At 39.1% G+C, this 26,460-nt stretch overlaps 1 protein-coding gene across 4 annotated transcripts in view; it reads left to right on the top strand.

Annotated features, from left to right (window-relative positions):
• The window catches only part of slc26a4 (solute carrier family 26 member 4), a 64,401-nt gene extending 41,628 nt beyond the window's left edge, over nt 1-22,773 (top strand). For all 4 annotated transcript variants that reach the window (XM_060842889.1, XM_060842892.1, XM_060842891.1 and 1 more), the window contains 9 exons: nt 259-365; nt 466-535; nt 642-734; nt 833-928; nt 8,446-8,676; nt 10,616-10,670; nt 13,717-13,862; nt 15,087-15,170; nt 19,698-22,773. In XM_060842889.1, coding sequence (XP_060698872.1) covers nt 259-365; nt 466-535; nt 642-734; nt 833-928; nt 8,446-8,676; nt 10,616-10,670; nt 13,717-13,862; nt 15,087-15,170; nt 19,698-19,721 — 906 coding nt within the window. In that variant the 3' untranslated portion in view covers nt 19,722-22,773. The remainder of the gene's footprint in view (nt 1-258; nt 366-465; nt 536-641; nt 735-832; nt 929-8,445; nt 8,677-10,615; nt 10,671-13,716; nt 13,863-15,086; nt 15,171-19,697) is intronic.
• Nucleotides 22,774-26,460: the final 3,687 nt, after the last annotated feature.

The following is a 26,460-nucleotide window of genomic DNA, read 5'->3' as shown; positions in this document are numbered from 1 at the left end:
TTTACTTGTGCAGATTGCATCCAAGCAATAAAAACTAGTAAATTTGCAATAATATTTTGAAATGCTATTCAGTGCAATATATTTCTTGGAAGTGTTGTGCAGTAGAATGGATCTTGTATATTATTTATGTTGAGCGTTATTGTAATTATAAAACGACTGCAAGATTTATGGTGTACTGTTGTCAAATAAAGTTTCAAAAACCAAGCCTGTACTTCAAGAAAAGGATGTTCTTCAACTCATTCTCTTGCTTTTCTGTAGCTGATCTGGGTTGTGACATGGATTGCATCCATCCTTCTCGGACTAGATTTGGGGCTTTTAGTTGGTGTGTGCTTTGAGCTTCTAACTGTTGTACTTCGAACTCAGTTGTAAGTATTTGTGTAGCATTTTATTAGAATGATGCACTACTTAGTTTATAATTTTTCTGTGTGTAATCTTCATCTATTTAATTTGATGTTCATTTTCTAGCCCTGTTAGTACTGCTTTGGGAAATGTACCAAGCACTGACATTTACAAGAACTTAAAGAAATATAAAAATGTAAGAACACTTTTTTTGAAAATTTGTTTTTAAGAAGATGTTCCAAAATCTACTGCATACTTTACAAAAACTAATGAAATATACATATTTTCTGCATATTCCATAGCTAGTTGAACCACCAGGAGTGAAGATCTTCAAATTTTCATCTCCTTTATATTTTGGAAGTGTTGATTTTTTTAAGGAGAAAGTGATTGGTGCTGTGAGTAAATCTACAATTCTGCATGTACAATAGTTACTAGATTGAAGGATCAATGTTTATTTAAAAAAATGGAGATTCAACGAATGCAATTGTTTCAGGTTGGATTTAATCCAGTTCGAGTGTTTAATAAACGCACCAAAGCATTGAAGAAGATTCAGAAACTTATAAAGAAGGGTCAGTTAAAAACGACAAAGGTAAATCACACTCTGTGCTGTAACTATGTAGCTATGAAACTGTTCCGTTAGCTAAAGCTCGTGTTCAGTGTAACTTTAAATATTGCTTTCCATCTCCCGCTTTCAGTGACATTGTTGGCCATGCCATCTCTCTTTATTGCCTCTGTTCTGTAAACGATTCCTGTGAGATTACTATCACTTTGATTTTATATTTCATTGCAATAATGTAGGCACTACCTTGCCACCAATAGCTTCTCATCTTTCCGATCACTATTTCAATATATGTTACTGTCACCTAGTATTAAATTTTTAATTGACAGTATATGCTGGACTTTCTGAGTCAGTCAAAGTTTTGTCGTGCTCAATATTACTAGAGCCAAAGCCATTCTGATTTGCTTGTCAATGGCAACAATGTATGTCTAGCTTGACTTCATTAACATGTAATTACACATGTCCGGCTATTTACAAAGTTCTCTTTCAATTCTACTCCCATTTCTTCCTACATCAAGTCTACCTCACCAAGCCCTCCCCTTTTTCCACCTCCATTTGTCCATGTCACCAAAATCTGATTTCCTCCAGGACGCTCCTTGCTAACCTGTCAAATTGAATAATCTAGATTTGTCAACATATTCAAAATGTTGCAAAATCTTCTCCACTGCATGATGTTTTACACTGCCTGTTTTCACTGACTCCCCAGAGTTATCATAAAGCCATAGACATGTACAGCATGGAAATAGACCCTTTGGTTCAACTCGTCCATGCCAACCAGATATCCTAACCAATCTAATCCCACCTGCCAGAACCTGGTCCCTATCCCTCCAAACCCTTCCTATTCATGTACCCATCCAGTTGCCTTTTTAAATGTTGCTATTGTACCAGCTTCCACCACATTCTGTGGCAGCTCATTCCACACACATACCACCCTCTGCATGAAAAGGTTGCCCCTTAAGTCTCTTTTATATCTTTCCCCTCTCACCCTAAACCTATGCCCTCTAATTCTGGATTCCCCCCACCCCAGGGAGAAGCCCTTGTCTATTTATCCTATCTATGCCCCTCATGATTCTATAAACCCCCTCAGCCTCTGATGCTCCAGGGAAAACCGCCCTAGCCTATTCAAACTCCTCCCTATAGCTGAAATCCTCCAACCCTGGCAACATCCTTGATAAACTTAGCTGAACCCTTTCAAGTTTCACAACATCCTTCTGAGACTAGAATTGCTTGCAATATTCCAAAAGTGGCCTAACCAATGGCCTGTACAGCCGCAACATGACCTCTCCACTCCTGTCCTCAAAACTCTAACCAATAAAGGAAAGCATATCAAATGCCACCTTCACTATCCTGTCTGTCTGCGACTCCATTTTCGAGGAGCTATAAACCTGCACTCCAATGCCTCTTTGTTCAGTAACACTCGCCAGGACTTTACCATTAAGTGTATAAAATATGCTAAGATTTGCTTTCCCAAAATGCAGCACCTCACATTTATCTAAATTTAAACTCCATCTTCCGCTCCTCAGCCCATTTGGACCATCTGGTCAAAATCCTGTTGTAATCTGAGGTAACCTTCCTCGCTGTCTGCAACTCCTCCAATTTTGGTGTTATCTACAAACTTACTAACTGCAGAGGAACCTCGATTATCTGAATATCAATTATCTGAATATTGGACTATCTGAAGGAAATCTGGAGGTCCCAATAGAAACTTTACATCAAAGAGCTGTTTCAACCCTGATAGTGTCTTTTGTTTACCATGATTAAAAATGATCTCAGCTCACTGAAATGCTGCCGAGAAAAGTCCTAGACATCGATGGGGGCCTAGGCACTGTCTCCAAATGACTGACCTCCAGTCCACTCTCCCACATACTTTCCCTGGACTTCTACATAGGTTGAACCCTAAACCCTCCCTTCTCCATATAATCTCTCCAACATTGTCCTGTACTGGGCAAAATGTGGAACCTGTCAAAAAAATTGCAGTAAGAAGTTGTGTGTGTGGCTGTGCTATTTTGGAGATTTACCCCACAAAGGCAGCAGCAGTCTTACCATTGGTGCCCACTCTGGCAGCCCCAGGGGAGAGGGGACATGGGAGCAGGGGTCGGACGGTAGGTGGGGGTGGATAAGGGTGGTGAGGGGTGGTGCTGGCTGGGGTTGGGGGAGTGAGCAGAGGGCAGTGTTGGTCGCGGTTTGAGGGGTGGGTGGGGTTGGATGGGGTTGAGAGGCAGGTAGGGGGACCAGTTGGATGGTTGAGGGTTGGGTGGAGCTGGACTGGGTTGAGGCATGGGTGGAAGGGCGGGGCTCGTGCACAGTGTGCTGCTGCCTCGTCTTCTGAACAGGGAGCAGACTTCACAGAAAACTCTGAGCTCCAGAGAGGCTATGAATCGATTAACCAAATAATCCAATTATGCGAACGAAATAGTGCCTGCCCATCTCGTTCAGATAATCGAGGTTCCTGTATATACCTTTTATGCTCAATTCCAAATGGTTTTCATAAATGATGAGAAGTAGTGGACCCAGCACTGATCCTTGTGGCATTCCACTGGTCACTGGTCACAGGCCACCAATCTGAAAAACAACCCTCCATTACCACCCTCTGTCTTCTACCTTCAAGCCAGTTCTGTATCCAAATGGGTAGTTCTCCCTGTATTCTGAGATCTAAACTTGCTAACCAGTCTCCCATGGACAACCTTGTTGAAGTCCATATAGATCAAGTCCACTGCTCCGCCCTCATCAATCCTCTTTGTTACTCATTCAAAAAAAACTCAATCGCGTTTGTGAGACATGATTTCCCACACACAGCCATGTTAACTATTCCTAATCAGTCATTGCCTTTCCAAGTACATGTACATCCTGTCCCTCAGGATTCCCTCCAACAACTTGCCAACCACTAATGTCAGGGTCATAAGTCTATAGTTCCCTGGCTTGTCCTTACCACCTTTCTTGATCAGTGGCACCACGTTAGCCAACCTCCAGTCTTCAGCACCTTACCTGTGACTATCGATGATACAAATATCTCAGCAAGAGACCCAGCAATCACTTCCCTAGCTTCCCACAGAGTTCTCTGGTACACCTGATCAGGTCCTGGGGATTTATCCACTTTTATGCATGTCAAAACATCCAGCACTTCCTTCTCTGTAATATGAACATTTTTCAAGATGTCAACATCTATTTTCATCCATTCTATATCTTCCATGTCCTTTTCCACAGTAAACACTGATGCAAAATAGTTGTTTAATATCTACCCAATCTCCTGCAGTTCCACACAAAAGCCACCTTGCTGATCTTTGAGGGGCCCTATTCTCTCCCTAGTTACCCTTTTGTCCTTAATGTATTTGTAAAAGCCCTTTGGATTCTGCTTGACCCTATTTGCCAAAGCTATCTCATGTCCACTTTTTGCCCTCCTGATTTCCCTTTTTAAGTATACTCCTACTGTCTTCTAAGCATTCACTTGATCTATCTTGTCTGTACCGTACATATGCTTCCTTTTTCTTAATCAAACCCTCAATTTCTCTCATCATATAGTATTCCATATGCCTACCAGCCTTTCCTTTCACCCTGACAGGAATATACTGTCTCTGAACTCTCATTGTCTCATTTCTGAAAGCTTCTCATTTTTTCAGCTGTCCCTTTACCTGCGAACATCTGCCCCCAGTGAGTTTTTGAAAGTTCTTGCCTCATACTGTCAAAATTGGCCTTTCTCCAATATAGAACGCCAGCTGTTAGCTCTGGTCTATTAAAAGCAAATTACTACGGATGCTGGATTCTGAAACCAAAAGAGAAAATGCTGGAAAATCTCAGCAGGTCTGGCAGCATCTGTAAGGAGAGAAAAGAGCTGATGTTTCGAGTCTAACTGACCCTTTGTCAAAGCTAATCAAAAGGGAGAAATAGGGAGGTATTTACATGAGGCTGAGAGAAGGTGAGTCATGGCTCCAGAAGCAAAGGTAGCAATAAAGAGATGATAATGACAGTGCATAGGGAGATTAGGAGCTGTGAATGGCCAAGGCTGAAGGCAGTGCTATGTAACAAAGTATGTGGGGGATGTTGGGGGGTGAAGCAGAGGCAAAATGGAAAACAGGGGGGAAGAGGAGAGAAAAAGGTGATGAGAGAGTGGGGAGTGAGAGAGAGAAAAAGAGAGACAATCAAGAAATAAGAGGTCCAGAACAGTGAAAAAAACATCTTTTAAAAAAATGAAATAAAATAAATAGGGCACTTTTACTTTTCAAACATACACTCCTTTGCTACCCTTCTCCCCTGATTTTCCATTTTGCCTCTGCTTCACCCCCCATATATTTTGTTACATAGCACTGCCTTCAGCCTTGGTCATTCACAGCTCCTAATCTCCCTATAATCTCTCTATGCACTGTCATTATCATCTCTTTATTGCTACCTTTGCTTCTGGAGCCATGACTCCCCTTCTCTCAGCCTCGTTAAATACCTCCCTATTTTCCCCCTTTTTTTTAGCTTTGACAAAGGGTCAGTTAGACTCGAAACGTCAGCTCTTTTCTCTCCTTACAGATGCTGCCAGACCTGCTGAGATTTTCCAGCATTTTCTCTTTTGAGCTCTGGTCTATTCTTTTCCATCACTATCTTTAAAACCAATAGAATTATGGTTGCTGGCCCCAAAGTGCTTCTACACTGACACCCCAGTCATCTGCCTTCCCTTATTTCCCAAGAATAGGTCAAGTTTTGCACCTTGGCTGAGAATGTGTTGCTGGAAAAGCGCAGCAGGTCAGGCAGCATCCAAGGAACAGGAAATTCGACGTTTCGGGCATAAGCCCTTCATCAGGAAGGGCTCATGCCCGAAACGTCAAATTTCCTGTTCCTTGGATGCTGCCTGACCTGCTGCGCTTTTCCAGCAATACATTCTCAGCTCTGATCTCCAGCATCTGCAGACCTTACTTTTTCCTCAAGTTTTGCACCTTCTCTAGTAAGTACACATCCATATACTGAATCAGAAAATTTTCTTGTACACACTTAAATTCCTCTCCATCTAAACCCTTAACACTATGGCAGTCCGAGTCTATGTTTGGAAAGTTAAAGTCCCCTATCATAACCACCCTATTATTCTTACAGATAGCTGAGATCTCTGAACAAATTTGTTTCTCAGTTTCCCTCTGACTCTTAGAGGGTCTATAATACAATCCCAATAAATGATAATCCCTTTCTTATTTCTCATTCCACCCAAATATCTTCCCTGGATGTATTTCCAGGAATATCCTCCCTCAGCTGTAATGCTATCTCTTATCAAAAACGCCACTTCCCCTCTTCTCTTGCCTCCCTTTCTTCATGAAGCATTTGTATCCTGGAACATTAAGCTGCCAGTCCTGTCCATCTCTGCTTTCCCAGAGTTAACCCATCTTTGACTTTTCTCCCTTCCTATTGCTGCCATCCATCACACCCTTTTGTTCTTGTATATTCCTCATTGCCATTAACTGTCTCTCCAACCGATCCATTTGATCTGATAGCATTCACAACCAATGGCATTTATTGCAGATGAAATCCTCAGTAACATGTAAACTCTTCCTAAACTCCCACATGCTCAGTTGTTAGCACTGCTGCCTCACAGCACCAGGGACCCAGGTTCGATTCCAGCCTTGGGCGATTGCCTGTGTGATGTTTGCACATTCTCCCTGCGTCGGTGTGAATTTCCTCCGGGTGCTCTGGTTTCCTCCCACAGTCCAAGGATGTGCAGGTCAGGTGAATTGGCCATGCTAAATTGCCCATAGTGTTAGGTACATTAGTCAGAGGAAAGGGGTCTGGGTGGGTTACTCTTTAGAGGGTCGGTGTGGACTTGTTGGGCCAAAGAGCCTTGTTTGCACACTGTAGGTAATCTAATCTAGGAGCATAACACTCTAAGGGCCATTTTTGCTTCTTTCAATCCACAGACCCAGAGAATAGCCTGAAAAGTTCTTCTTTGCTTGCTGATCTCTTCATGGCAACATACTGACCACCTGCTTTATGTACAACATGTCCCCTCCACTGTACAAATACTGGCCTTTCCACTTGTTTCATCTTCCTCTTTCCCTGAATAGGCAAATACTGGTTTGTACACAATAGCCGTTGCTGGCCTCATTTTTGATGGCCTTGTCAAACACATTGCTAACTGTTTTTCATTCACCAGTTCTTGTCCTACCCATATTGACAATATGATATATGCAAGAACTATCAGAGCAAGTGATAGACAGACTTTGATTCAGTCTGAAAAGGATGAGGAGTAGCAATGCCTAACCTCACACTGAAAATTCATAGTTTTGCTCACCCTGCTCTACACATGCAAAACTTGGGCTGTGCACCAATGTCCTATTAAGAAGCTTAACCACTTTCACTTAAGCTGTCTTCAGAAGACCAGAAGGCAAGACACAGATGCTCACCTGAGCTGGCATGCCCAGCATCTGCACCATATTGAGACAGTCACATACTCAGATTAGATTTTTTTTAGATTAGACTTACAGTGTGGAAACAGGCCCTTCGGCCCAACAAGTCCACACCGACCCGCCGAAGCGCAACCCACCCATACCCCTACATTTACCCCTTACCTAACACTACGGGCAATTTAGCTTGGCCAATTCACCTGACACGCACATCTTTGTGACTGTGGGAGGAAACCGGAGCACCCGGAGGAAACCCACGCAGACACGGGGAGAACGTGCAAACTCCACACAGTCAGTCGCCTGAGTCGGGAATTGAACCCGGGTCTACAGGCGCTGTGAGGCAGCAGTGCTAACCACTGTGCCACCGTGCCGCCCAGCTGGTCTTGCAGCCAGACTGTCTCTCACTCAATCACTAAAGTGAATATTTGATAGTGAGTTTGAATCACTATGGAAACAAACTAAACCTAAAAGGATAATCTAAAGGCTTCACCCAGGAGTTTTGACATCACCTTTCGAGCTCTGGGAGTAGCTCACTCAGGAACTTTGCGCAAGCACAACCAAATAAAGAAAAATGCGATGAAAAATCCTGCAGATACCGGAAATCTGAAGTAAGAATGAAAATAGCTAGAAAAGGCCAGCATGTCAGGCAAACAGTCAAATTTCACATTGATAACCTTCCATTTTGATGACATGTCATCGACTTGAAATGTCAACTGTCTTTCTCTTCACAAATTCTGTGTGACATCCTGAGACTTTCTAGTTTTTTTTCTTTTTTAAAAACTGTGTTAGTGCCTTTGAAACAGTTAGTATGTGACAAAAAATGTAGATAAAATACAGCAGAGGAAATTTGTTGAAAATTGTTTCTTGTCCTATTTGCACCAGAATCTTCCCCATGCTGATCAATAATCACACCCACCAGAAACCTACTTAACTCCACAAATGATGAACATCTTCACATTGAACAAGATCTTCTGCATTTTGTTTTTGCTTTGTTTGTGATCATGAGCATCTGTTTTAGATAGCCTGTATACAAGTGAGGAATGAGAGTTATGGCTGAATAAAAATGTGCCCATGTTGTTGATCTCGCAGTTTAAAATTGATTTTTTTTCCACTTTTTATAACTTGTTGAATTTAATTGGTTGTCCAGAAGTGTTTTAAAATTTGCTTATCTTTCTTTAGGATGGTGTTGTAACTGATGGAAGTGTTTCTAATGAAGCATTTGAAGATGATGAGGAATATCAAGAAGAATTACAACAGGATGTCCCTTCAAAAGAAGTGGAAATTAAAGTTGATTGGAATTCAGATCTCCCTGTCAAAATCCTGGTTCCCAAAGTTACCATTCACAGCCTTATTTTTGATTTTAGTGCAGTATCATTTATTGATCTTGTGGGAGTCAGAATCATGAAAATGGTGAGTAAATATTTGTTATTGATACAGAAGTGAAAACTGAAAATGCTTGGTTTTTCATAATACCCAGTAACTTAAAAAGTGCTTCCCAAAATATTTAAACTTTTCTCCCTCGGAATCTCACATTTCCAATGTATTTTAGTTTTGGTTCAGATTCGGTGTTTGACTTTTTTTTAAACTATGGTGTTCTATTATGGTTTTAGAAACGGCTGGTGAATTACATTATTGATGTATCACTGCATTTTCTAGTAGATTTATTGATTGCCTCCTGATCTCTTTCAAATATGGAGTTTTTAATGAAAGATATTTAAGGAATAATTTTTCAATATATGCTGTGTAAATGATGCTCACCTGGAAGGGTGGCCAGTTGGATGTTTATTCAGAGATCCAGTGTTCACATTGATGAGTCATTTAGAAAGAATTGTGGGTTAGAATTGGGCTACAGGGCTAAGCCTCAATTCAATGATTTGCATTCCTTTTGAGCATACCTTAACATTGATTTTTATCTTGTACCTTCTACTTCTGAAGCTGGGCACAACTACAATTGTAACAATGCTAATTGTTATCTTTTGAATGTTCTTTTGGATTTTTGAAAGTATTTTTGAATCTTAAGACCATGAATAAGCTATCTGGCTAATTGAGACTGTTCTTATATTGTTCACGGCAGGAGGCTGGAATATTTCTTATTAATCCTCTTCCTGAGAAAAGTGCACTCAAATTGATGCTTTTTCTATTTTTGAGGGTGAGGGTTGAGAAGGAGGGTCCTTCATGGTAACTTGAGCTGGAATCGAATGCATGGTGTTGACTTCGCTCTTCTTTTCAAACCAGCCATCCAGCTAACTGATTTTGTAGCTTAGTGCCATACATTTATACAATGATGCTTTCTTAGCTGAAATAAATTGCAAATCAAAATGAAGAAAGCTTAAAATCGCAGTATAGGTGCAGTATACGTTTCACAATTATTGTGCCTATACAGGTAAAATACTATGGAGTACAGTACAGCAGAAACCAAGTCCATAGAGATTCCTCACTAGTAGTACAGGTGCAAACACCAAAGAAATTTAAAATGCAAAGATTTTGTTTTTTTAAAAAAAAGTTTGCTTCAATACTTGATGAAAACTGTCTCTTATGGAAGAAAAAAATAGTCTTCGACTGAAGAGTGCAGTCACAAATATACCAACTCCACCAATTCAATCAGCGAGCCCTGCTGATGATGTGATATCACAGGAGGCACGATGGCTTGAAATGATGCCAGGAAGTAAGAGATGTTAAAATGGAAAATGAGAGCTAAAGGAAGAGAGAAGACACAAAACAACAGGAAATCACTTTGAAACAGAAAACTTTAAAAGGGGAGATTTAAACAAAGATTCCCTGTATATGCTTATTTCCCACACTTTTACACCCAATTAATCTTTAAGTTTATGTCTATTATGATTATCCACTTGATTAATCTGTACAACATGGAAATAGAAATAGGCCATTTGATCCTTTCTGTATCTGCTGTCCCATTCAATGTGATCATGGCTGTTCATTCAATTCAATACTTCTTTCTCCGCTTACGCTTTGATCCCTTTAACTCTAAAAGCTACATCTAACTCAGTATCTTGACCTCAACTGCTTTCTGTATCAGAGAATTTTACAGGCTCACTGGTTTGTTCTTTCTTGCAAGTTTCAACTCCATTTTCACTATTTGGCATCCCTCCTAGATTAATATAACCAGGTTAAGTGTAGTTTCCTTGAATTATTTCTCGTCAATGTATAAATGTTAATTACTATTAATTGTTTTGTTTACTTGTATTGAGGAACCAAGCTATGAACTCACCAATTTCATACAAATGTATTCCTTTGTTGAATGCATGGTTTTTACCTGAGCAATATTTAAAATCTAGATGGAGCACAGATTGACTGACTCCTGCTGACATGTTGCTGATTTTTCTTTCAGGTTGTCAAACAGTTTGAACGAATTGGTGTCAAAGTGTACATAACGGCCTATGACGGTAATTAGTTTTCATTTTTATTGACTCTTAATTTTTAAAATATTAACGTGAAACATCATTTGGAATAAAGTTTGTATTTAAAACAACAATTAATGAACTATTATCTCCTCTTCAAATCAGGCTGCTTTTATTCTTTCTAAACCAGTAACTAAAAAGAAAAGAAATTATGCTGATCTGAAGCCTGAAACGGAGAGGTTTCAGTCTGTGTTCTAAATGCAATGAGTGATCTCCGTACTCACTTAAAGTTGTAGCTCCCTTCCTGAAAAATATGACTTCAGTTAAACAACATGAGAATGAGAGATTCCAATGGGAATCTGTTAAAATGCACATATTCCTTCAGACATTAGTGTGCAAATTGCCAGACAGTAAATGTACAGCACTGTGTATTCCTAGCTGAAATAATGTGCAAAATGACAAATGACTAAACATAAAAGAAATGCTGCATAAATTGGATATCTATTCAGGCAGACCCTCTGGTTCAAGGATAGCCTGTTCTTGCTCCAGCTTGCAGGGTCTGATGTGGCTGATTGAACCAATGCACAAATGGTAGACTTTGCCACGTGTGGAGCAGGTGTTGCTTGAATGGTCTGTTCTATTCAGCGAGTTGTTTGGAGGTGTTTGCTCTTCTTCTGCCACCTTAACATCTCTGCACAGAATTGCTCTCATGTATTGTAGTGCCTTCTGACTGAGTTATCTCACAGTTTGGTTGTTTACTAGAGTCAGTAGAGACTTCAGAATGTTCAAGGATATGCCTAAAGATGCTTCAGTGGAAGTGGCTTTAAGTGATTAAAGTGCCTCTGTTTCTGTCTGTGTCTCTGTGTCTCGCGCTCTCGCTCGCTCGCTCTCGGTAAGTGTCTCTGTATTTCTTTCTGTCTGTCTGTCTCTCTCTCACTCCTCCCTTCCATCCCCTCACCCCAGGCATCAGAATAAAACCAGCTCACAGTCAGGAATTGTCTTTTTGTGTAATGGAGTGAGCAGTTCAGGATTCAACTTGTCTGCAAAATAAACCAGTTGGATTGCATTCTCTTTGATAATTTTGCTTTAGTTCTAAAATTACACTTGTCATTCCTTCAAGCTTGAATTAACACCTGTGGTTCAACTTCCTTCAAAATGGTGTCAATCAGATCATGGCACCTGATGTCACAGTGCACTGCTTTTCAGTTGTCATTTCACACAATGACAATGCACAATGAAGCGAAGTAACACACGATAGCACTAAATGGAAATTGAAGATGCAAATTGAGAATACCAGCCCTAAATGGAAAACCAATCCAGAAAGTGTCTATGTAGATACTGAGGTTTGTACTGTACACAACTGAGATCCTGCACAGTTGGATAGCCTGTTGAGGCTAACACATGAATACATTAAATGCAAAGCACACTCACCACCAATGGAAGCATAATTTCTGAGAGAATCAGGAACAGCAGGGAGTTTTTTTTTTATTATTCTATTTATGGGATGAGAGTGCAACTAGCAAGGCCAACATTTTCAAGCCCTTGAGCTATATTGTTGAAGAAGATAACTTTATCTCATTTGGCATGGGTTTGTGAAGGAGGAGTTTCCAGGATTTCGATCCACTGATCGTGAAATAGCAGCAATATCTCTCCAAGTCGGGCTGGCAAGTGAACTGGAGATAAACTTGCAGATGGTGATATTCCCAACTGTCTGTTGCTTTTGTTCAACAAGTTGGAGGTTGCAGGTTTGGAGGATACTGACCTTTTTTTTTCAGGAAGGGATATACTAACTTTTTTGAAGTGGAGAAGCAAATATGCTGAGGTTTGTTTCCATATGTCTGCATTTGATTTTGCCCTTCAGAGAGCTGACTACTTAGTAAGAGAATTGGAGGGGTGGAATATCGTTGCAATCAACTTTGTGTTTACAAAGTTAAAAATCACATCATCAGGTTATAGTCCAACAGGTTTATTTGGGAGCACTGCTTCTTCATCAGATGACTGTGGAGTATAAGATCGTAAGACAGAATTTATAGCAAAAGTCTACAGTGTGATGTAACTGAAATTATATATTGAAAAAGACCTGGATTGTTTGTTAAATCTTTCATCTTTTAGAATGAACATGTTGGTTTCAGTTCTTTCATGTGTAAATTGCAGAACATTTTTAAAGTTACATTCTCAAGTAATCTTTAAGATTTGGTGCCATGTTAGCCCAGATAATGCATTGAAGGTGTGAGGTGCCCTGTGTGAGACTGATTCTAACCTAAAAAAAACGGATTATGGTTCGGGGCCAAATCCACTGAGTACCACTAGAACTTACATTCAACCAACACATCTCGAATTTGGTCACTATGACTGGTATCATAAAACAATATGCAGCTTTATGGGGAAAAGACAGGAGATTGGCACAAAGTCAAAATACTTAGACACAGTTTGTCAGACAGCCTCCTTCTGCACCATAACAGTTGTGATTTTGTGGTCAACACCCGTTTTGTTTCCCTAATGTCATTTTATTTATAGGAGAGAATCAGCCACCTTCACCTGGTCTGGCCTGAGTGTGATTCCAGACCCACGGCTATGTGCTTTGAAATGGTCTAGCAAGTCCCTCAATATGTGGGTACTTGTGGATGGGCTACACAGCTGGCATTGCCAGCTTCACCCACATTCCACAAATGAATTGAACAACCACATTTGTCAGCTTCCTTAGAATTTAAAAAAAAAGTAGGATTTTTACTTTAAAGAGAAAGAGAGTCTGTCATTCAACTGGACCCTAACGCATAGAAGCAATTATACAGCGTTAAGACCTCGGCATCAACAGCAACCACAATTACCTGAAATTGGTTGAGTCAGGTAAGTATATTACTGTGCTCCAGAGCAGCAATCATCTCACAAGATTTGCTGGTAGTTTTTATGGTTAATACTCTCTATTTATGTCGCCCTCCCAAGTTGTAATATTAGTAATCCGTAGATAATTTTCTGATATTTGTACGGTTACCAGTAAGTTGTGTAATAAGATAATTCCTCAACTGAGAAAGTATTATGATTAAAATTGAATCTGTGATTTTAATATTTTTAAAATTATTCTAAATTTCAGACCACGTTGTGAAGAAAATGGAGAGTTGTGGATTTTTTGATGACCATGTTAAAAAGGACATCCTGTACCTCACAGTTCATGATGCTGTTGTTTACATACATACTCAGACTATGTATAAAGACATAGAAGATCCTATTTTTGAGAAGGTGGGAAAAAATTGCATCGTTAGTTGTTTTCTGGTCCAATTGATAGGAAATCTTGTAGGAAATCCATAGAAGGTGTCGGGGATCACAGACTGTTTACTTGCAAATTCTGTTTGGGTACTTCCTATAGATCAAACCCATCTCTTCATCCTCTTCTATAGTGTTGCAGCAGTTGATGCTGACTATTTTCACTTCATGAAGTAACACTCCCTTACTATTCAGTGAGTATCTATTTAAATGGAAGCAATGAAGAGTTCGTTTGTTAGAGGAGCAGAAATTGCATATTGAACTGGAATTTTGCAGTGTTTTTCTTGTTATGCTTTTTAGATTCACTATGTTTGGACCAAATTGTGCAAAGCGGAGACATTCAGATGCAAACTTTTAGATTATGGAGGAAAGAATGAAATGTAATGGAGAATGTCTGTTAGAACTGACAATTGTAAGATTCTCCCTATGACCTTCTGTAATAGTAGAATAGTGACAGATGGGACACTTATAAAGAAAGGAATGAATACTTTAAAAAAAAAACCCAAAAAGGTACTATGTAATGGCAATTTAATGAACAACAAATCAATTTTTGGGGCTAAAATACAACTGATTATGATTCAAAAGTATGTGTGCTAACTCGGGTGTATCAAACATGGAAATAAATAAACAAAATAATATTATTGGACAAATAATCAACAGTTTTATAGAAATTTCCTTGTACCATTTTATAATTCGTAACTTGTGTCACTTATGATTTTAACCAGGAGCCCCATCCAGAGCTCAAACTTCCTCAGCAAATGGAAAGAATTCCCTCCCCCACCCAACGCCTTGCATTTGGCTGAAACAGTTTGTAAGAATGTAATGGTGGTACTGGGAGGTACTTGAAACAGGCTTGCATTCTCTCTTGTCGCAGAAATGCTTAAATGATACTGTGCACGCCTAAAGTATAACAAAGTCTCAATAATACTGTAGATATAGATCTGACACTGAGTGCTGTCATTAATTGTAATCTATATGACCTTGTTAGTTGCTGAACATTCTATTCATTGTGCTTCAGAAAAATATCTTGGCTATGTTTAGTGTAGTTTAGGACAAAGATACAAAATACTAAATGTTGTGTTAAAATTAGACATCTCATTTTCTGTCAGATATAATAAACCATCTTTCTGCCTTTGGTATCTGCACTTACTACCCCTTTTCTGCTTCATAACAGTAACATTTACTAATCTGATTATTTAGATATCACTTATGCAAGAATCCAAAGAACCAATTCCATTGTCAGATCAGGAAGATGATGTGGAAGAATTGGAAGATCAAAATCAGGTAAATGCTTGGTTTTAAAATATCTTATTAATAGTAGCCTAAAACTGAGTTGCCTCTTCATTCCCTGGAGCACAATTTCCTTTGATAGAATGATTAGCCTTTCCTATCCCTCATTTTGCTGGCATCTAAGTTGCAAAAGTAAATGCATCAGTTTATTGAGAAACTGCAAACATAGTTGCTTATTATAAAGGGCAGCAATGATCACAAATTGTACAGAATATACTGGAAGTCATTTTGCAATATGTAGTCTAGCCTCTGTATGCAATAAGCTACATTTTGTTACTTTGTAACTAACTTGTATTGAACAAATAGATTAAAATATTGTGACCTACAAACAAATTTGGCCACAGGTCAGTTAAAGTGTAGTACACATAAGACAACATACACAGACATATATACATGTGATTGCAAGTTCAATTGGAATTCTAAAAACTGAGACTAATGTCTCTGGAGTTTGGTTGACTACATCAGTGAGGAAAACAGTGTAAACGTGGATAAATTAAAGTGGAAGTGCAGAGCAGCAATGATCTACTAAAATAATAGAACAATAGTCCGAGCAATTCCCTTTGCTATGGGAAAAATAAGCCAGATGCTGTTATCTGGATTATACATAGTGCATTGTAATTCTAAATGTGAGAAAGAGGTGGTATGAGACAACAATTTTAGACGCAGAAGGAAGATTTAAAACAGATTTAAAAGCCAATGAGTAGAAGAGAAAAAGAGATTGGAAACGAGGGGAGGAAAAGTGAAGGAATGAACGAAGAAGATCTTGCGGCATCTGTGGAGAAAGAAATAATGGCTTGGATGTTCCACTGGCGAGATGGTTTTTAATCCCTGGATGGGAGTTGCGCATGAGGATTCTGTCGAATCACCTTCATAGCAGACTCCAAAAGATTCCCACTATATGTGGAAGCCTTCAAAAGTCTCAGTTTTAAATCGGGGAATTTGGAGGTTTTTAATGAAATTAAGTAAAATAGTTGATCGGCAAAAGGTTAGACTATTAAGTACGCAGTGTAACTCATGTCGATTACACTGCTCCCATGCCTTCTACCAGTTCCCAAGACCTTGCCTCAACCCTTGCCTTTGGACCCAGTTCAAACATGTGGGTAGGCCACCACCACTAGCAACACCAACACCCCTGATTGGACCTTGGTTGACCAAACTGATGCCTTGCTACTATACTAGACCATTCCCATTGTTGGCCATGACCCCTCCCTTCTGGCCTGACCTGACCCAATTCAAATCAGCTGGACCCAACTTGATATTCCCATTTTCTGCCCTCACTCTCACTGAACTTAAGCAACTGGCACCCAGCCACCCTGGCTTAGCCTGAACACCGCATCATTTCTCTTATCACCTTACACCCAGCGCCCACCCCTTTTTATTACTTGGACTTATACCAACCTGGCCCCCTACTTACATGCCACACTGCCCCTTACATATCTGGCATTCTATCCCTGGCACATTATTCCCTCCTAGTTGGCACCCTACCTCTGACCAATCTGCTGTCCTACTCCTGGCATTTTACCCTTTCCCAGCTGGTGCCCTACTTACCTGGCACACTGACACGCTAATATTACACTTGACTTAGAGATTCTTAACAGAACTTCCCCTCAACTGCAGCTGTCAAAGTGTCAAGCAGGATTTTTTTTCCAAATTTCAGAATGTGGTGGCTGACTGCTGTGAGAACAGGATGTGGTTTGTCTTCCTCTTGACAGTTCTGTGCCACATTAGACTTGCAGAGCTCTTCTTTCTTTTTAAATACGAGTCTTTGTCCCTTGAGATTTCCATTCTTCAGAAAACCTGTTCCAGAGTTAATGTTTTGAGTCTAATGCGACTCTTTGATACTGAAGAGACGTAGAAATCTGATTTTTGTTTTTGCTACCAATAATTAAAAAAAAAAGTGGGGTTCAGGCATGTGAAACTGAAAGGTAACTCAGGGAATGGTAAGAATAGAAGGGCGATAGAGAGCTTTGGTGGCATAGAACAAGGGGAGTAAGAGTTCTGGTTCAAATCCAGGTGTTAATAACAGAATAAAGGTCAATTTTGACTGAAAGGAAGAGTGGGATTTTGGATTTAATTTTGTTCAGAGAAAGGCAAGAGGAGGAGAGAGAGCAGCAGGGAAACAAAAGGCCAACAGTAAGTTTTCAAGAAAACACTTGGGGAAAATAAACAGCAAAAATCATTATTGTGCTAGCTTTCACAATCTCTAGCATTGTAGTTGCGATGAGAATATTCATAATACCCATTACCCACTGTTTTAGAATTGTCAGGATAAATAGTGGTCACTTTCCAATTTTGTGTTCCTGTCAGAGAATGCAAGTTGGAAGTTAAGTCATGTGAAGCTTAATTTTCTGATAATTTAAAGTGATATATACAGGTATGCTGTACATGGCTATCCATTTTGTCTCTTGGCTGCAATGCTTCCGACTGGAATGCACTGTCAGAAAATTATGCCTGGTATCCTTTTTCTATTTCTTGAACTTGGAAAGGTTAGATTGACCTGACAGACACATTAAACCCATTTAGGCAAAACAATTTGAATCCAATTAAACATGTGTTTTGCAAGAACTGAGGATTACAACAGCCAATGTTTACACTGGCACTCACCCATAAAGTCAATTCATGGGCGGTTGAAGGCAGGAGCAGTATCTTTGTTATCATTTGGGTAAAGTATAAGAAAAACCATGCTTCATTTACTATCAGTTCTTAACCCAGATGGCTGTTTACGATGTTGTAGCTTCTCTTGGTGACTTCTCTTCCTGCATTTTGTTTCAAAAATCCATCATATGAACAGTGGTATACATTTTAAGTGCTGAAGATCCTATTTGTATTTGCCATACTGAGTTCTGAAAACTTTGCCGAGTTCTCTGTTCCTGAAAACCTCAGTTTATAATGACAAAATGTAACATCCACATAGAGGTTCCTTATTAGATTCTTTCAGCTATGATTTTCGTTTGCTGATCTCGGCAAAGGTGGCATTTCTTAACAATTAGCTTAAGAGGAGGAAAATCATTCCGGATTCCATATCCTTGTGTCTGACTCTAACTGTATGTAATTGGGAAAATACAGCCAGGTGTCATTGTCAACTGCATGGTTCCACCCATGAAGAATGGATGACCTAACCAGCTATAATGGGGCAAATGATGTTGAGAGAATGATAACCTGGTTTTGGTTCAACTGGTTGTTGAATAAGATGGGAGATCGCTTTTTGTTTTTTTTTAAGCACTTCAGATTATCAAAGAATCCTTGCCAACTTATGAACAAATACTGCAGATATAACGGAGTATCTTGAGCAGGATTCTAGTGTGCCTCAGCATCTGAGATCTGAAACCCCAACAGCTATAACTGAACAATAAACTGAGTCAAGATTTCTGCTTCATCAGCTTACCCAGTGCTACCTGGAGGGAAGGCAAATGTTGATTTCAAACTTCTGTGAGCTCCTCTACAGTCTGTTAACGTTCACTGTCTAAGATCACATTTGAAGAGCAGCTAACTTAGGAAGTGTTGCACTGTCTCTGAGAGAAATAAAATTGGTGAACTCACTAAATTCCTCAAATATTTTATAGTTAATACTGTAATGATCTTTAGCAAAAGCAGAGTTTTGTAGTTTAATAGACTTAGGTAGTCTTCCTTTTCAATGTTGTCAACCTTTGTTAACCAGAAATCACTGACTAGCTAGTTAATAGTAACCACAATGACAATTCATATGTACTAACCTTATTGGAAAATCCCTTCTACACAATGCAAGTAAATGGATTTGATGTGGGAGTTTACTTAAACATCTCCTATCGTTATTTCAAAAAGGCTTGCTTTCTGCAAAGCTTGGAATTCTGGTAAGAACTTGTCCAACAAAGCCTGTATGAATGCAGGTTCTAAACTCTTTAACAGTTACAAGTGGTACATTGACTTCTTCAGTAATGTACTGTGCATGTTGACTAGTACAGCAAGATCTGCATGACCTGTGTTCTCAGTTTATGAAGTTTCAAGCTACATGCCTTGTTCCATGAAATGCTTAGATAAAATTGCTTTAATTGGTTGGTCTTCCTCTTCCTGGCTTACAGCAGTTATTTTTGTAGGTAGAGCTGCTGTTGAAGTTCATTGTTTGCACTCCTTTTCCATGCTAGTTTAGCAGAACCAATGAGTAGTAACCAAGGAAATAGAGCACATTCAATGGTCAAAAATCATATTCATGCAAATTATTCTTAACAAAGGTCACAAAGTGCACAAAAGGATGAAGGTACTCAAGCTTACGCAGTGTCAGTATGACCCAAAATCACAATTGCTATGCCATGCCCCTTTTTTTTTAAAAAAGAACTAGAGTCACAATTAGCTACATTTTGCCTCGTGGCTTAAAGATAGGTGTTCTAGAAAATCTGTTTGTAGCCATTAATGGTTGTTGTGAATTACATTTAAAGTTTTAATTGTTATCCAATTTTAATGTTTGTCTTTTCTTTTGGCGGTTGCATTTCAATTTACTGTCCTGAGATAGAGTTGTAATACTCTATTCCAAATATTTCTTCACAGGGTCACCGTGGATTCAGCTATTAAAGAATATATATCCAGATGTCCCGAAACAGTGCAGATTTCCTGGCCATCCATACATGATTATTTAATACAGATTCAGTGCTGTCTTTCATACTATTATGCAATTAGAACATGAGTGATTTTTAGTAAAATCTATATTGTTCTCAGAATTTATTTTTATGTACATGTATGGAAAAAATGACTTATTCCTGTAATGGTGACGATAATTTTTATATTTGTCTGGGTATTAGCTATTCATGGTTTCTCGATATACTGGACATCATTTTGTATAGGTACTAAAGGTATGATATTATTAACAAACAAGAAATGATGCTGCACTGTAGGGTAGCCTAAAGAAAGCTGCTGTCATTGTCGTACAGGTCAAATTGGTGTGTAACATGCAGCAACAAATTCAGTTTCCTTCTGATTGCATGATTCATTCATTTTCGAAAGCGTTTTCAACATAATACTGCAAAAATAGATTTTCTGTGGTAGCCAAACACTTCCGTGTTTCCTACAGTATCGTGGGCACCTGCTATCATTACCTGGAGTAGCAGATCCTTTTAGGCTACACGTACCAAAGTCAACCCCTCCGGGAGCACTGAATCAACAAGAACCATATTACCCTTAAATGTGATAGTTAACCAGTGAATTCTCACTAGGCATAGAATGCTACCGTCTAAAAGCTTTATCATCTCTGTGTTACCAGCTTATGTTATATACACTAAGAATGTTCTAAGCCTTACAGAAATGGATTTGGCTCACTGGCGTGATTCTGGCTCACTGGCGTGATTCTGCCTCTAATGTCAATTGAAAGGTCTGATTGGCACTAACTGCAGTGGCTAAACACCTGGAGCCAGTTAAATACCACTGGGCAGCAAATTGGTGAAGCTGGCAGGATTTTCCCGACAGCAGTCAAGCCCCCGGTAGAGGTCAAAGAACTGGCTGGTGAATAGAAGTGGCCTCCTGACGAGGGGAGGGCTCAGTGTGGCCTCCTTTTATTTTCCCCTCTCCAACTCGCTATTGAGCCAGGTTCAAGAAGACAGTGCCTGACCTGTGGAAAGGCCACCTTTGACAATGATGGCCTGAAAAACGTGGCCACACTTTTATTGTTTTGCACTTTTTTTTCAATTATTCAGTTTCCTACCTGCATTGGTAGCACTCACTTATCTCAGTGGGCCTGCAAGCCAGAAATCACTGCAGGTCTTCTGATTTCACTTTGTTTCTTTAGTCATCCTGCTCTCCATAATTAGATGGAGCTTCTTAACTGACCATTTGCTGGAAGGTTGCAACTGTTGTCCCATCACAATTTCCAGGTTCCTGACTTACGGGAGATCCGGCAATCTCTCTAAAATCCAAGCACAGGATTTTGATTTTATACAAAGAATTCCAAAGCCAAATGCTTTTCTGTGCAGAATGTTCAGTGAATTGTTCACAATTCAGACTTTTTTAAAAATAGCTATCTGAACTGAATTCAAAGCACAGCATAGAACATTGCTGGGTATGATGAAAATGAATTATTGTATTGTAAAAACTTTATATTTGATAGCTTCTGATTGTTAGCTTCTGATAATATGCTTCATTATCCAATAATTTGATTGTTAGTGGTATTTTTAGTTACCTTTCAGTCTTAAATAGTATTTTAATCATACAGCAGGGAAAAATGCAATAAATGTCGAGGAAATATTTTGGTAACAATTGTTAATTTGGGAGTTTTTTGTTATCAGATTTTTGTTTGCAATAGTTATGGTAAGGTTTAAAGCATTAATGATGTGACTAGTTAAATGGGATCTGTTTGGTTTGGTTTTTATATCTAGTTTACCCATAAAATAGAATGCCATGGGTCTGATTTTTTTAGAAGCATCGAGATCCAACTGAACAATGTATTCTTAACTGAATTCTGATTGTTGTTTTATAGTCTAATTCTGGAGCCTAAGCCACCTAATTGGGTGCTATTTTTCCAAGAAGGCTTTGTAAAAGCAAAAAACAAATTGGCTATAAATAAAAACTATTGCAAGACAGCTAACAAGAACTATATCTCTTTCATGTAATTTTGAACTTCATAGCAATATAATCCACCTAAGCATGATAACCAATATGCATTTGTAATAAGTTATGTCTAGTTTTATATTTGATTTATTGCTCATGAGCTCCTTAGCTCATAACATTGAAAAGATAAGAATATGCCTTTTCAGTCACAATTTGAAAGGATTCAGTCAATCTGTGATGTTATCAATAGGTATGTTGATGCATGTAAAACAGTTTTAAACCTGTGTGACCTATTGTTAAGATGTATTTTACAACATTGTATACAATTCTGAGTGCACCAACTTCCAAATGACATTGGAGAGACTTCAAAGCACATAATTCAGTCTTATTCTAGGGCTTAAAGTCATAAAGTCTCTAATGAAAATTTTGAGCTGAATTTATTTTCATTCGAGATAAGAAAATCGCAAGCATAAATAACTTGAAGTCTTGAAATGATGGATAGAGAATGTGACTAGAAACAGGAATTCTGAAAAAATGAAGGTAGAAGTAAAACAAAGTTAAGTCTTGAATAAAACTAGAGATTAGAGTTTTCTTTGAATACTAAACAGACTGACTAAACTCCAGTAAAAGCAGTTTGTGCTCTGTTTTATTAAGTACACCGGAAAACAATAGTTCGCATGCTGATAGAAGCATGTGGGTCACCTTTGGAGAAGTTAAGTATGTGTTTTAAAATATGGATTAATATTTCACAGATATGTTTGTATCCCATTTGTGCTTGAGACAATTAAGAGTGTTAATCACTTGGAGGTTTCTCTGGTGAACTATTAGTTGGGTAAATCCCACATTGATGTATGTTGTACACAGCGAGATTGACAGCTGAAAATCATTTTACGACTTCATTTTCTGTGTTAAAAATTTGGGGAAGTGGTGTCAGATTTTTCACTTTTTAATGCAATTAAAATAAAAGGACAAGCTGGTTAAGTTCATTCCTTCCAGAGGCTTCAAGTTTGGTTCTACTCTGATTTTGTATTGAATTTACTGTCATGGATTATTTTTTAAATGTTCTAATTAAAGAATATTGACTTTTTGAGTTATGTGAAATTGATTTTTTTGGTTGTTTTAAATCATTCTGAAAACAGTGAGTTTATGAAGCTTAAGTTTTACTAATTTTAAACTTGCTAACAACTTTTTTCAGTTAAGTCAAAGTTAGCATATACTATAATCAATTTAGGATCCAGATCAAGTTTCATGATCAGCTGTTACTGAAATTTTCTTTGTAAAACGGTTCCAAATAATTTTCACATTTGGTAGAATGCATAAATTGATTATTCCTACAAATATTAGTTGATTAATACTCATTATAAATCAGTCCACTTGCTTGCTGGAAACATTTAATTGGTATTAAACCAGCTGGTTTTAAACCTATGTTAAAATAGTGGACAGTATAATGTTTTAGATGGTCTGTGTAATATTTTAATTTCTAGTTATCTACAATTAAGAGCTACAAAATCCACAGTACTAACAGGATGATTTTGTTTGTCCTGTTCTCCAATATGTGATATTTATGAAACCAGATGATGTGTTGTAAGCACAATATCTTGAATTTAACCTGCTGGTGGGAACATTCAGTGCCTTGCTCATCAGACACCCGAGATGACACATTGCTACTGCCAAGTGTTGTTTTCATTTTAGTCACTATGAATTCCAAAGCAGCTGTTTTCTAAAGTGTCTGTGGTGCTGGTCAATCTTATGGGGTGTTCATTGGTAAAGGCATTGGCTTACATGTGCAATAGGCAGCCACTAAGACTGAGCAAAGTACTAAAACATGGCATCAATTGATTTGGTAGCCAGCAGTGCAGTTTTGGAACTCAACATGCCAGCTGGTCATGCATTTGACATCTGCAGGAGAAATAAAACCCCACCAGTGCTATGCAAAGAGAAAATTAACTACATACATTCAATGAAATAAAACTTTTGAGGTGGCATTGGAGGACAACCTCTGAGCTCTGGGTATGGAAGATTTCACTGTTGATTTCATCTCAGCAAGTGTGAGAGCAGTCTGTACTGGTTGACAGTCAACAAGAAGGGCATCAACAGTGGCGGAAGTGAGTGGGTGAATGCACTGAAAATGTGCAAAGAGGCTAGAGATTGTAAACTGATAGCTCAACCACCATTGGTGGAACAATGAAAATCAAAAGGTACTCCAACAGTCTAGAATTAGATGAATGTGGGTATTGTCAGAGGGTTGTGGAACTGGAGGAGGCTTTAATGACTGGAGAAGAAAAGGCATACGGGGGTTCGCAACCAGGCAGAAAATTTTAAAATCTAGGTGTAACAAAATCAATGTAGGTCAACAAGCACTTGGATGTTAGAGGATGAGGATCTAGTCTAAGCTAAGACAAAAGCAGCAGCATTTTGGATGAACATAATTTTTATGAAAGATAGAGGGTTGGAAGACCAACCAGGATTGTGGTGGAATGGTGAGAGTTAGAGATAACAAAGTCATGGATACATTCAAATGAGCTGAGGCAGAATAAAGTTGAATGTTATGGAGGTGGATGTAAGCAACCAGAGTTGTGTAAATACATATCCAGAAATCCCCTCAAGGGCAAGTATGACAAGTTTGCAAACATGTTTGGGCTTTGATTGTGGTCATTGAGATGAATAGTATTTGTGAACACATTTGGGGTGAGAACTGAAGATGATGCTTCAATGTTTACTCAGAGTAAATTTCTACTCCTCCAGCATTGAATGTTTGAAGAGTGGTCTAATGATGTTAACCGTGGAGACGAAGGGAGAGGTTCTGTTGGCCAGAACTGGTTGACGGCAACATAAATACAATGCCTTTGAACAGAGAACATAGAATGTTATAGCGCAGTACAGGCCATTTGGCCCTCTAGTTTCACAGGTTGGCACAATTATCTGAAGCCATCAAGCCTACATTTATTCCATTATCATCCATATATTTATCCAATGATCATTTAAGTGCCCTTATAGTTAGTGAGTCACCTACTGTTGCAGGCAGGCATTCCACAGAATACTCTGAATAATGAACCTATCTCTGACATCTGACCTATATCTATCACACCTAGTTTTAAAGCTGTGTCCCCCCATACTAGCCATCACCATCCAAGGAAAAAGGTTCCATTACAGATGTTACCAAGGGGCAGTAATTATAATCAGAAATAAGAAGGGGCTAAGGATAGATCCTCAAGGAACAGTCGGGGTAATGGTAGAGGAGCAGGAAGAAAAGCCTTGCAAGTGACACCCTGGAAAGGAAGGTGAGAATAGAGTCTGTTCCAGCAAGATGACAATGGACAAGCATTGGAGGAGGATGGTGGGCAATGCAGGTAGGGGGACTGCCATTTTTGGTGCCAGCCAAGCTAGCATTTTATCAGGGCTGGAGAGGTAAGCAGGTTGGTTCCTGGTCATAAGAGATGAGGTGACCTGTTGACCCTCCACTTTAGCGAATGAACTGAATTAATTTTGAACCATCTCCTAAGAAGGGAATTTGACAGGTGGACTGCCATTTTGGTGCCTGCCAGTCATTTCATGTGACACCCCTCCTTCCACCCAACCACTTTGAAAATGTGCCAGTAGACGAGGTGTAAATTCCACCACATAGTTATTGAGAAAACAGCTGAGTCGTGTATCATTTAAAGTTGATTTATAGCTGGCAGAGCTCTCCTGATATTATACAAGAACTTACTGCTTAAGTATTTAACTTGCTATGGATCGTCCATGATGACTTTCATAGTAGTTGAGCACCGTTATAAAGGAGATTTGGAGATGATGGGGTCTGGAATGCAAAAAATGGAAGTGGCAGATCATAAATCATGTTCATTTTAGTATACTTTTAATGACTTTATTTAATACTGTTTTGGGAGGCAGAGTTATATTGTTGGTCTTGGGAGATAAGCAGTACTTGAGAGAAATCAGGAGGGCAAAAAGGGACATGAGATAGCTTTGGCAAATAGGGTTAAGGAGAATCCAAAGGGTTTTTACAAATACATTTAAGGACAAAAGGGTAACTGGGGAAAGAATAGGGCCCCTCAAAGATTAACAAGGCAGCCTTTGTGTGGAGCCGCAGGAGATGGGGGAGATACTAAACAAGTATTTTGCATCAGTATTTACTGTGGAAAAGGAGATGGAAGATATAGAATGTGGGGAAATAAATGGTGACACCTTGAAAAATGTCCATATTACAGAGGAGGAAGTGCTGGATTCTTGAAACACATAAAAGTGGATAAATCCCCAGGACCCATCAGGTGTATCTTAGAACTCTGTGGGAAGCTAGTGAAGTGATTGCTGGGCCTCTTACTGAGATATTTGTATCACCGATAATCACAGGTGAGGTGCCAGAAGACTAGAGGTTGGCTAACGTGTTGCTGCTGTTTAAGAAGGGTGGTAAGGACAAGCCAGGGAACTCTAGACCAGTGAGCCTGATGGTGGTGGACAAGTTGTTGGAGGGAATCCTGAGGGACAGGATGTACATGTATTTGGGCTGAAGAAGGGCTTATGCCCGAAACATCGATGCTCCTGCTCTTTGGATGCTGCCTGACCTGCTGCGCTTTTCCAGCAACACATTTTTCAGCATGTATTTGGAAAGGCAAGGACTGATTAGGGATAGTCAACATGGCTTTTTGCATGGGAAATCATGTCTCTCAAGCTTGTTTGAGGTTGTTTGAAGTAACAAAGAGGATTGATGAGGGCAGAGCAGTAGATGTGACCTATATGGACTTCAGTAAGGCGTTCAACAAGATTCCTCATGGGA

This window comes from Hemiscyllium ocellatum, chromosome 23 (assembly GCF_020745735.1).
Source record: "Hemiscyllium ocellatum isolate sHemOce1 chromosome 23, sHemOce1.pat.X.cur, whole genome shotgun sequence".
NCBI lineage: Eukaryota > Metazoa > Chordata > Chondrichthyes > Orectolobiformes > Hemiscylliidae > Hemiscyllium > Hemiscyllium ocellatum.
The sequence above is the reverse complement of the archived record's forward strand: the minus strand, read 5'-3'. Positions and strand labels throughout refer to the sequence as shown.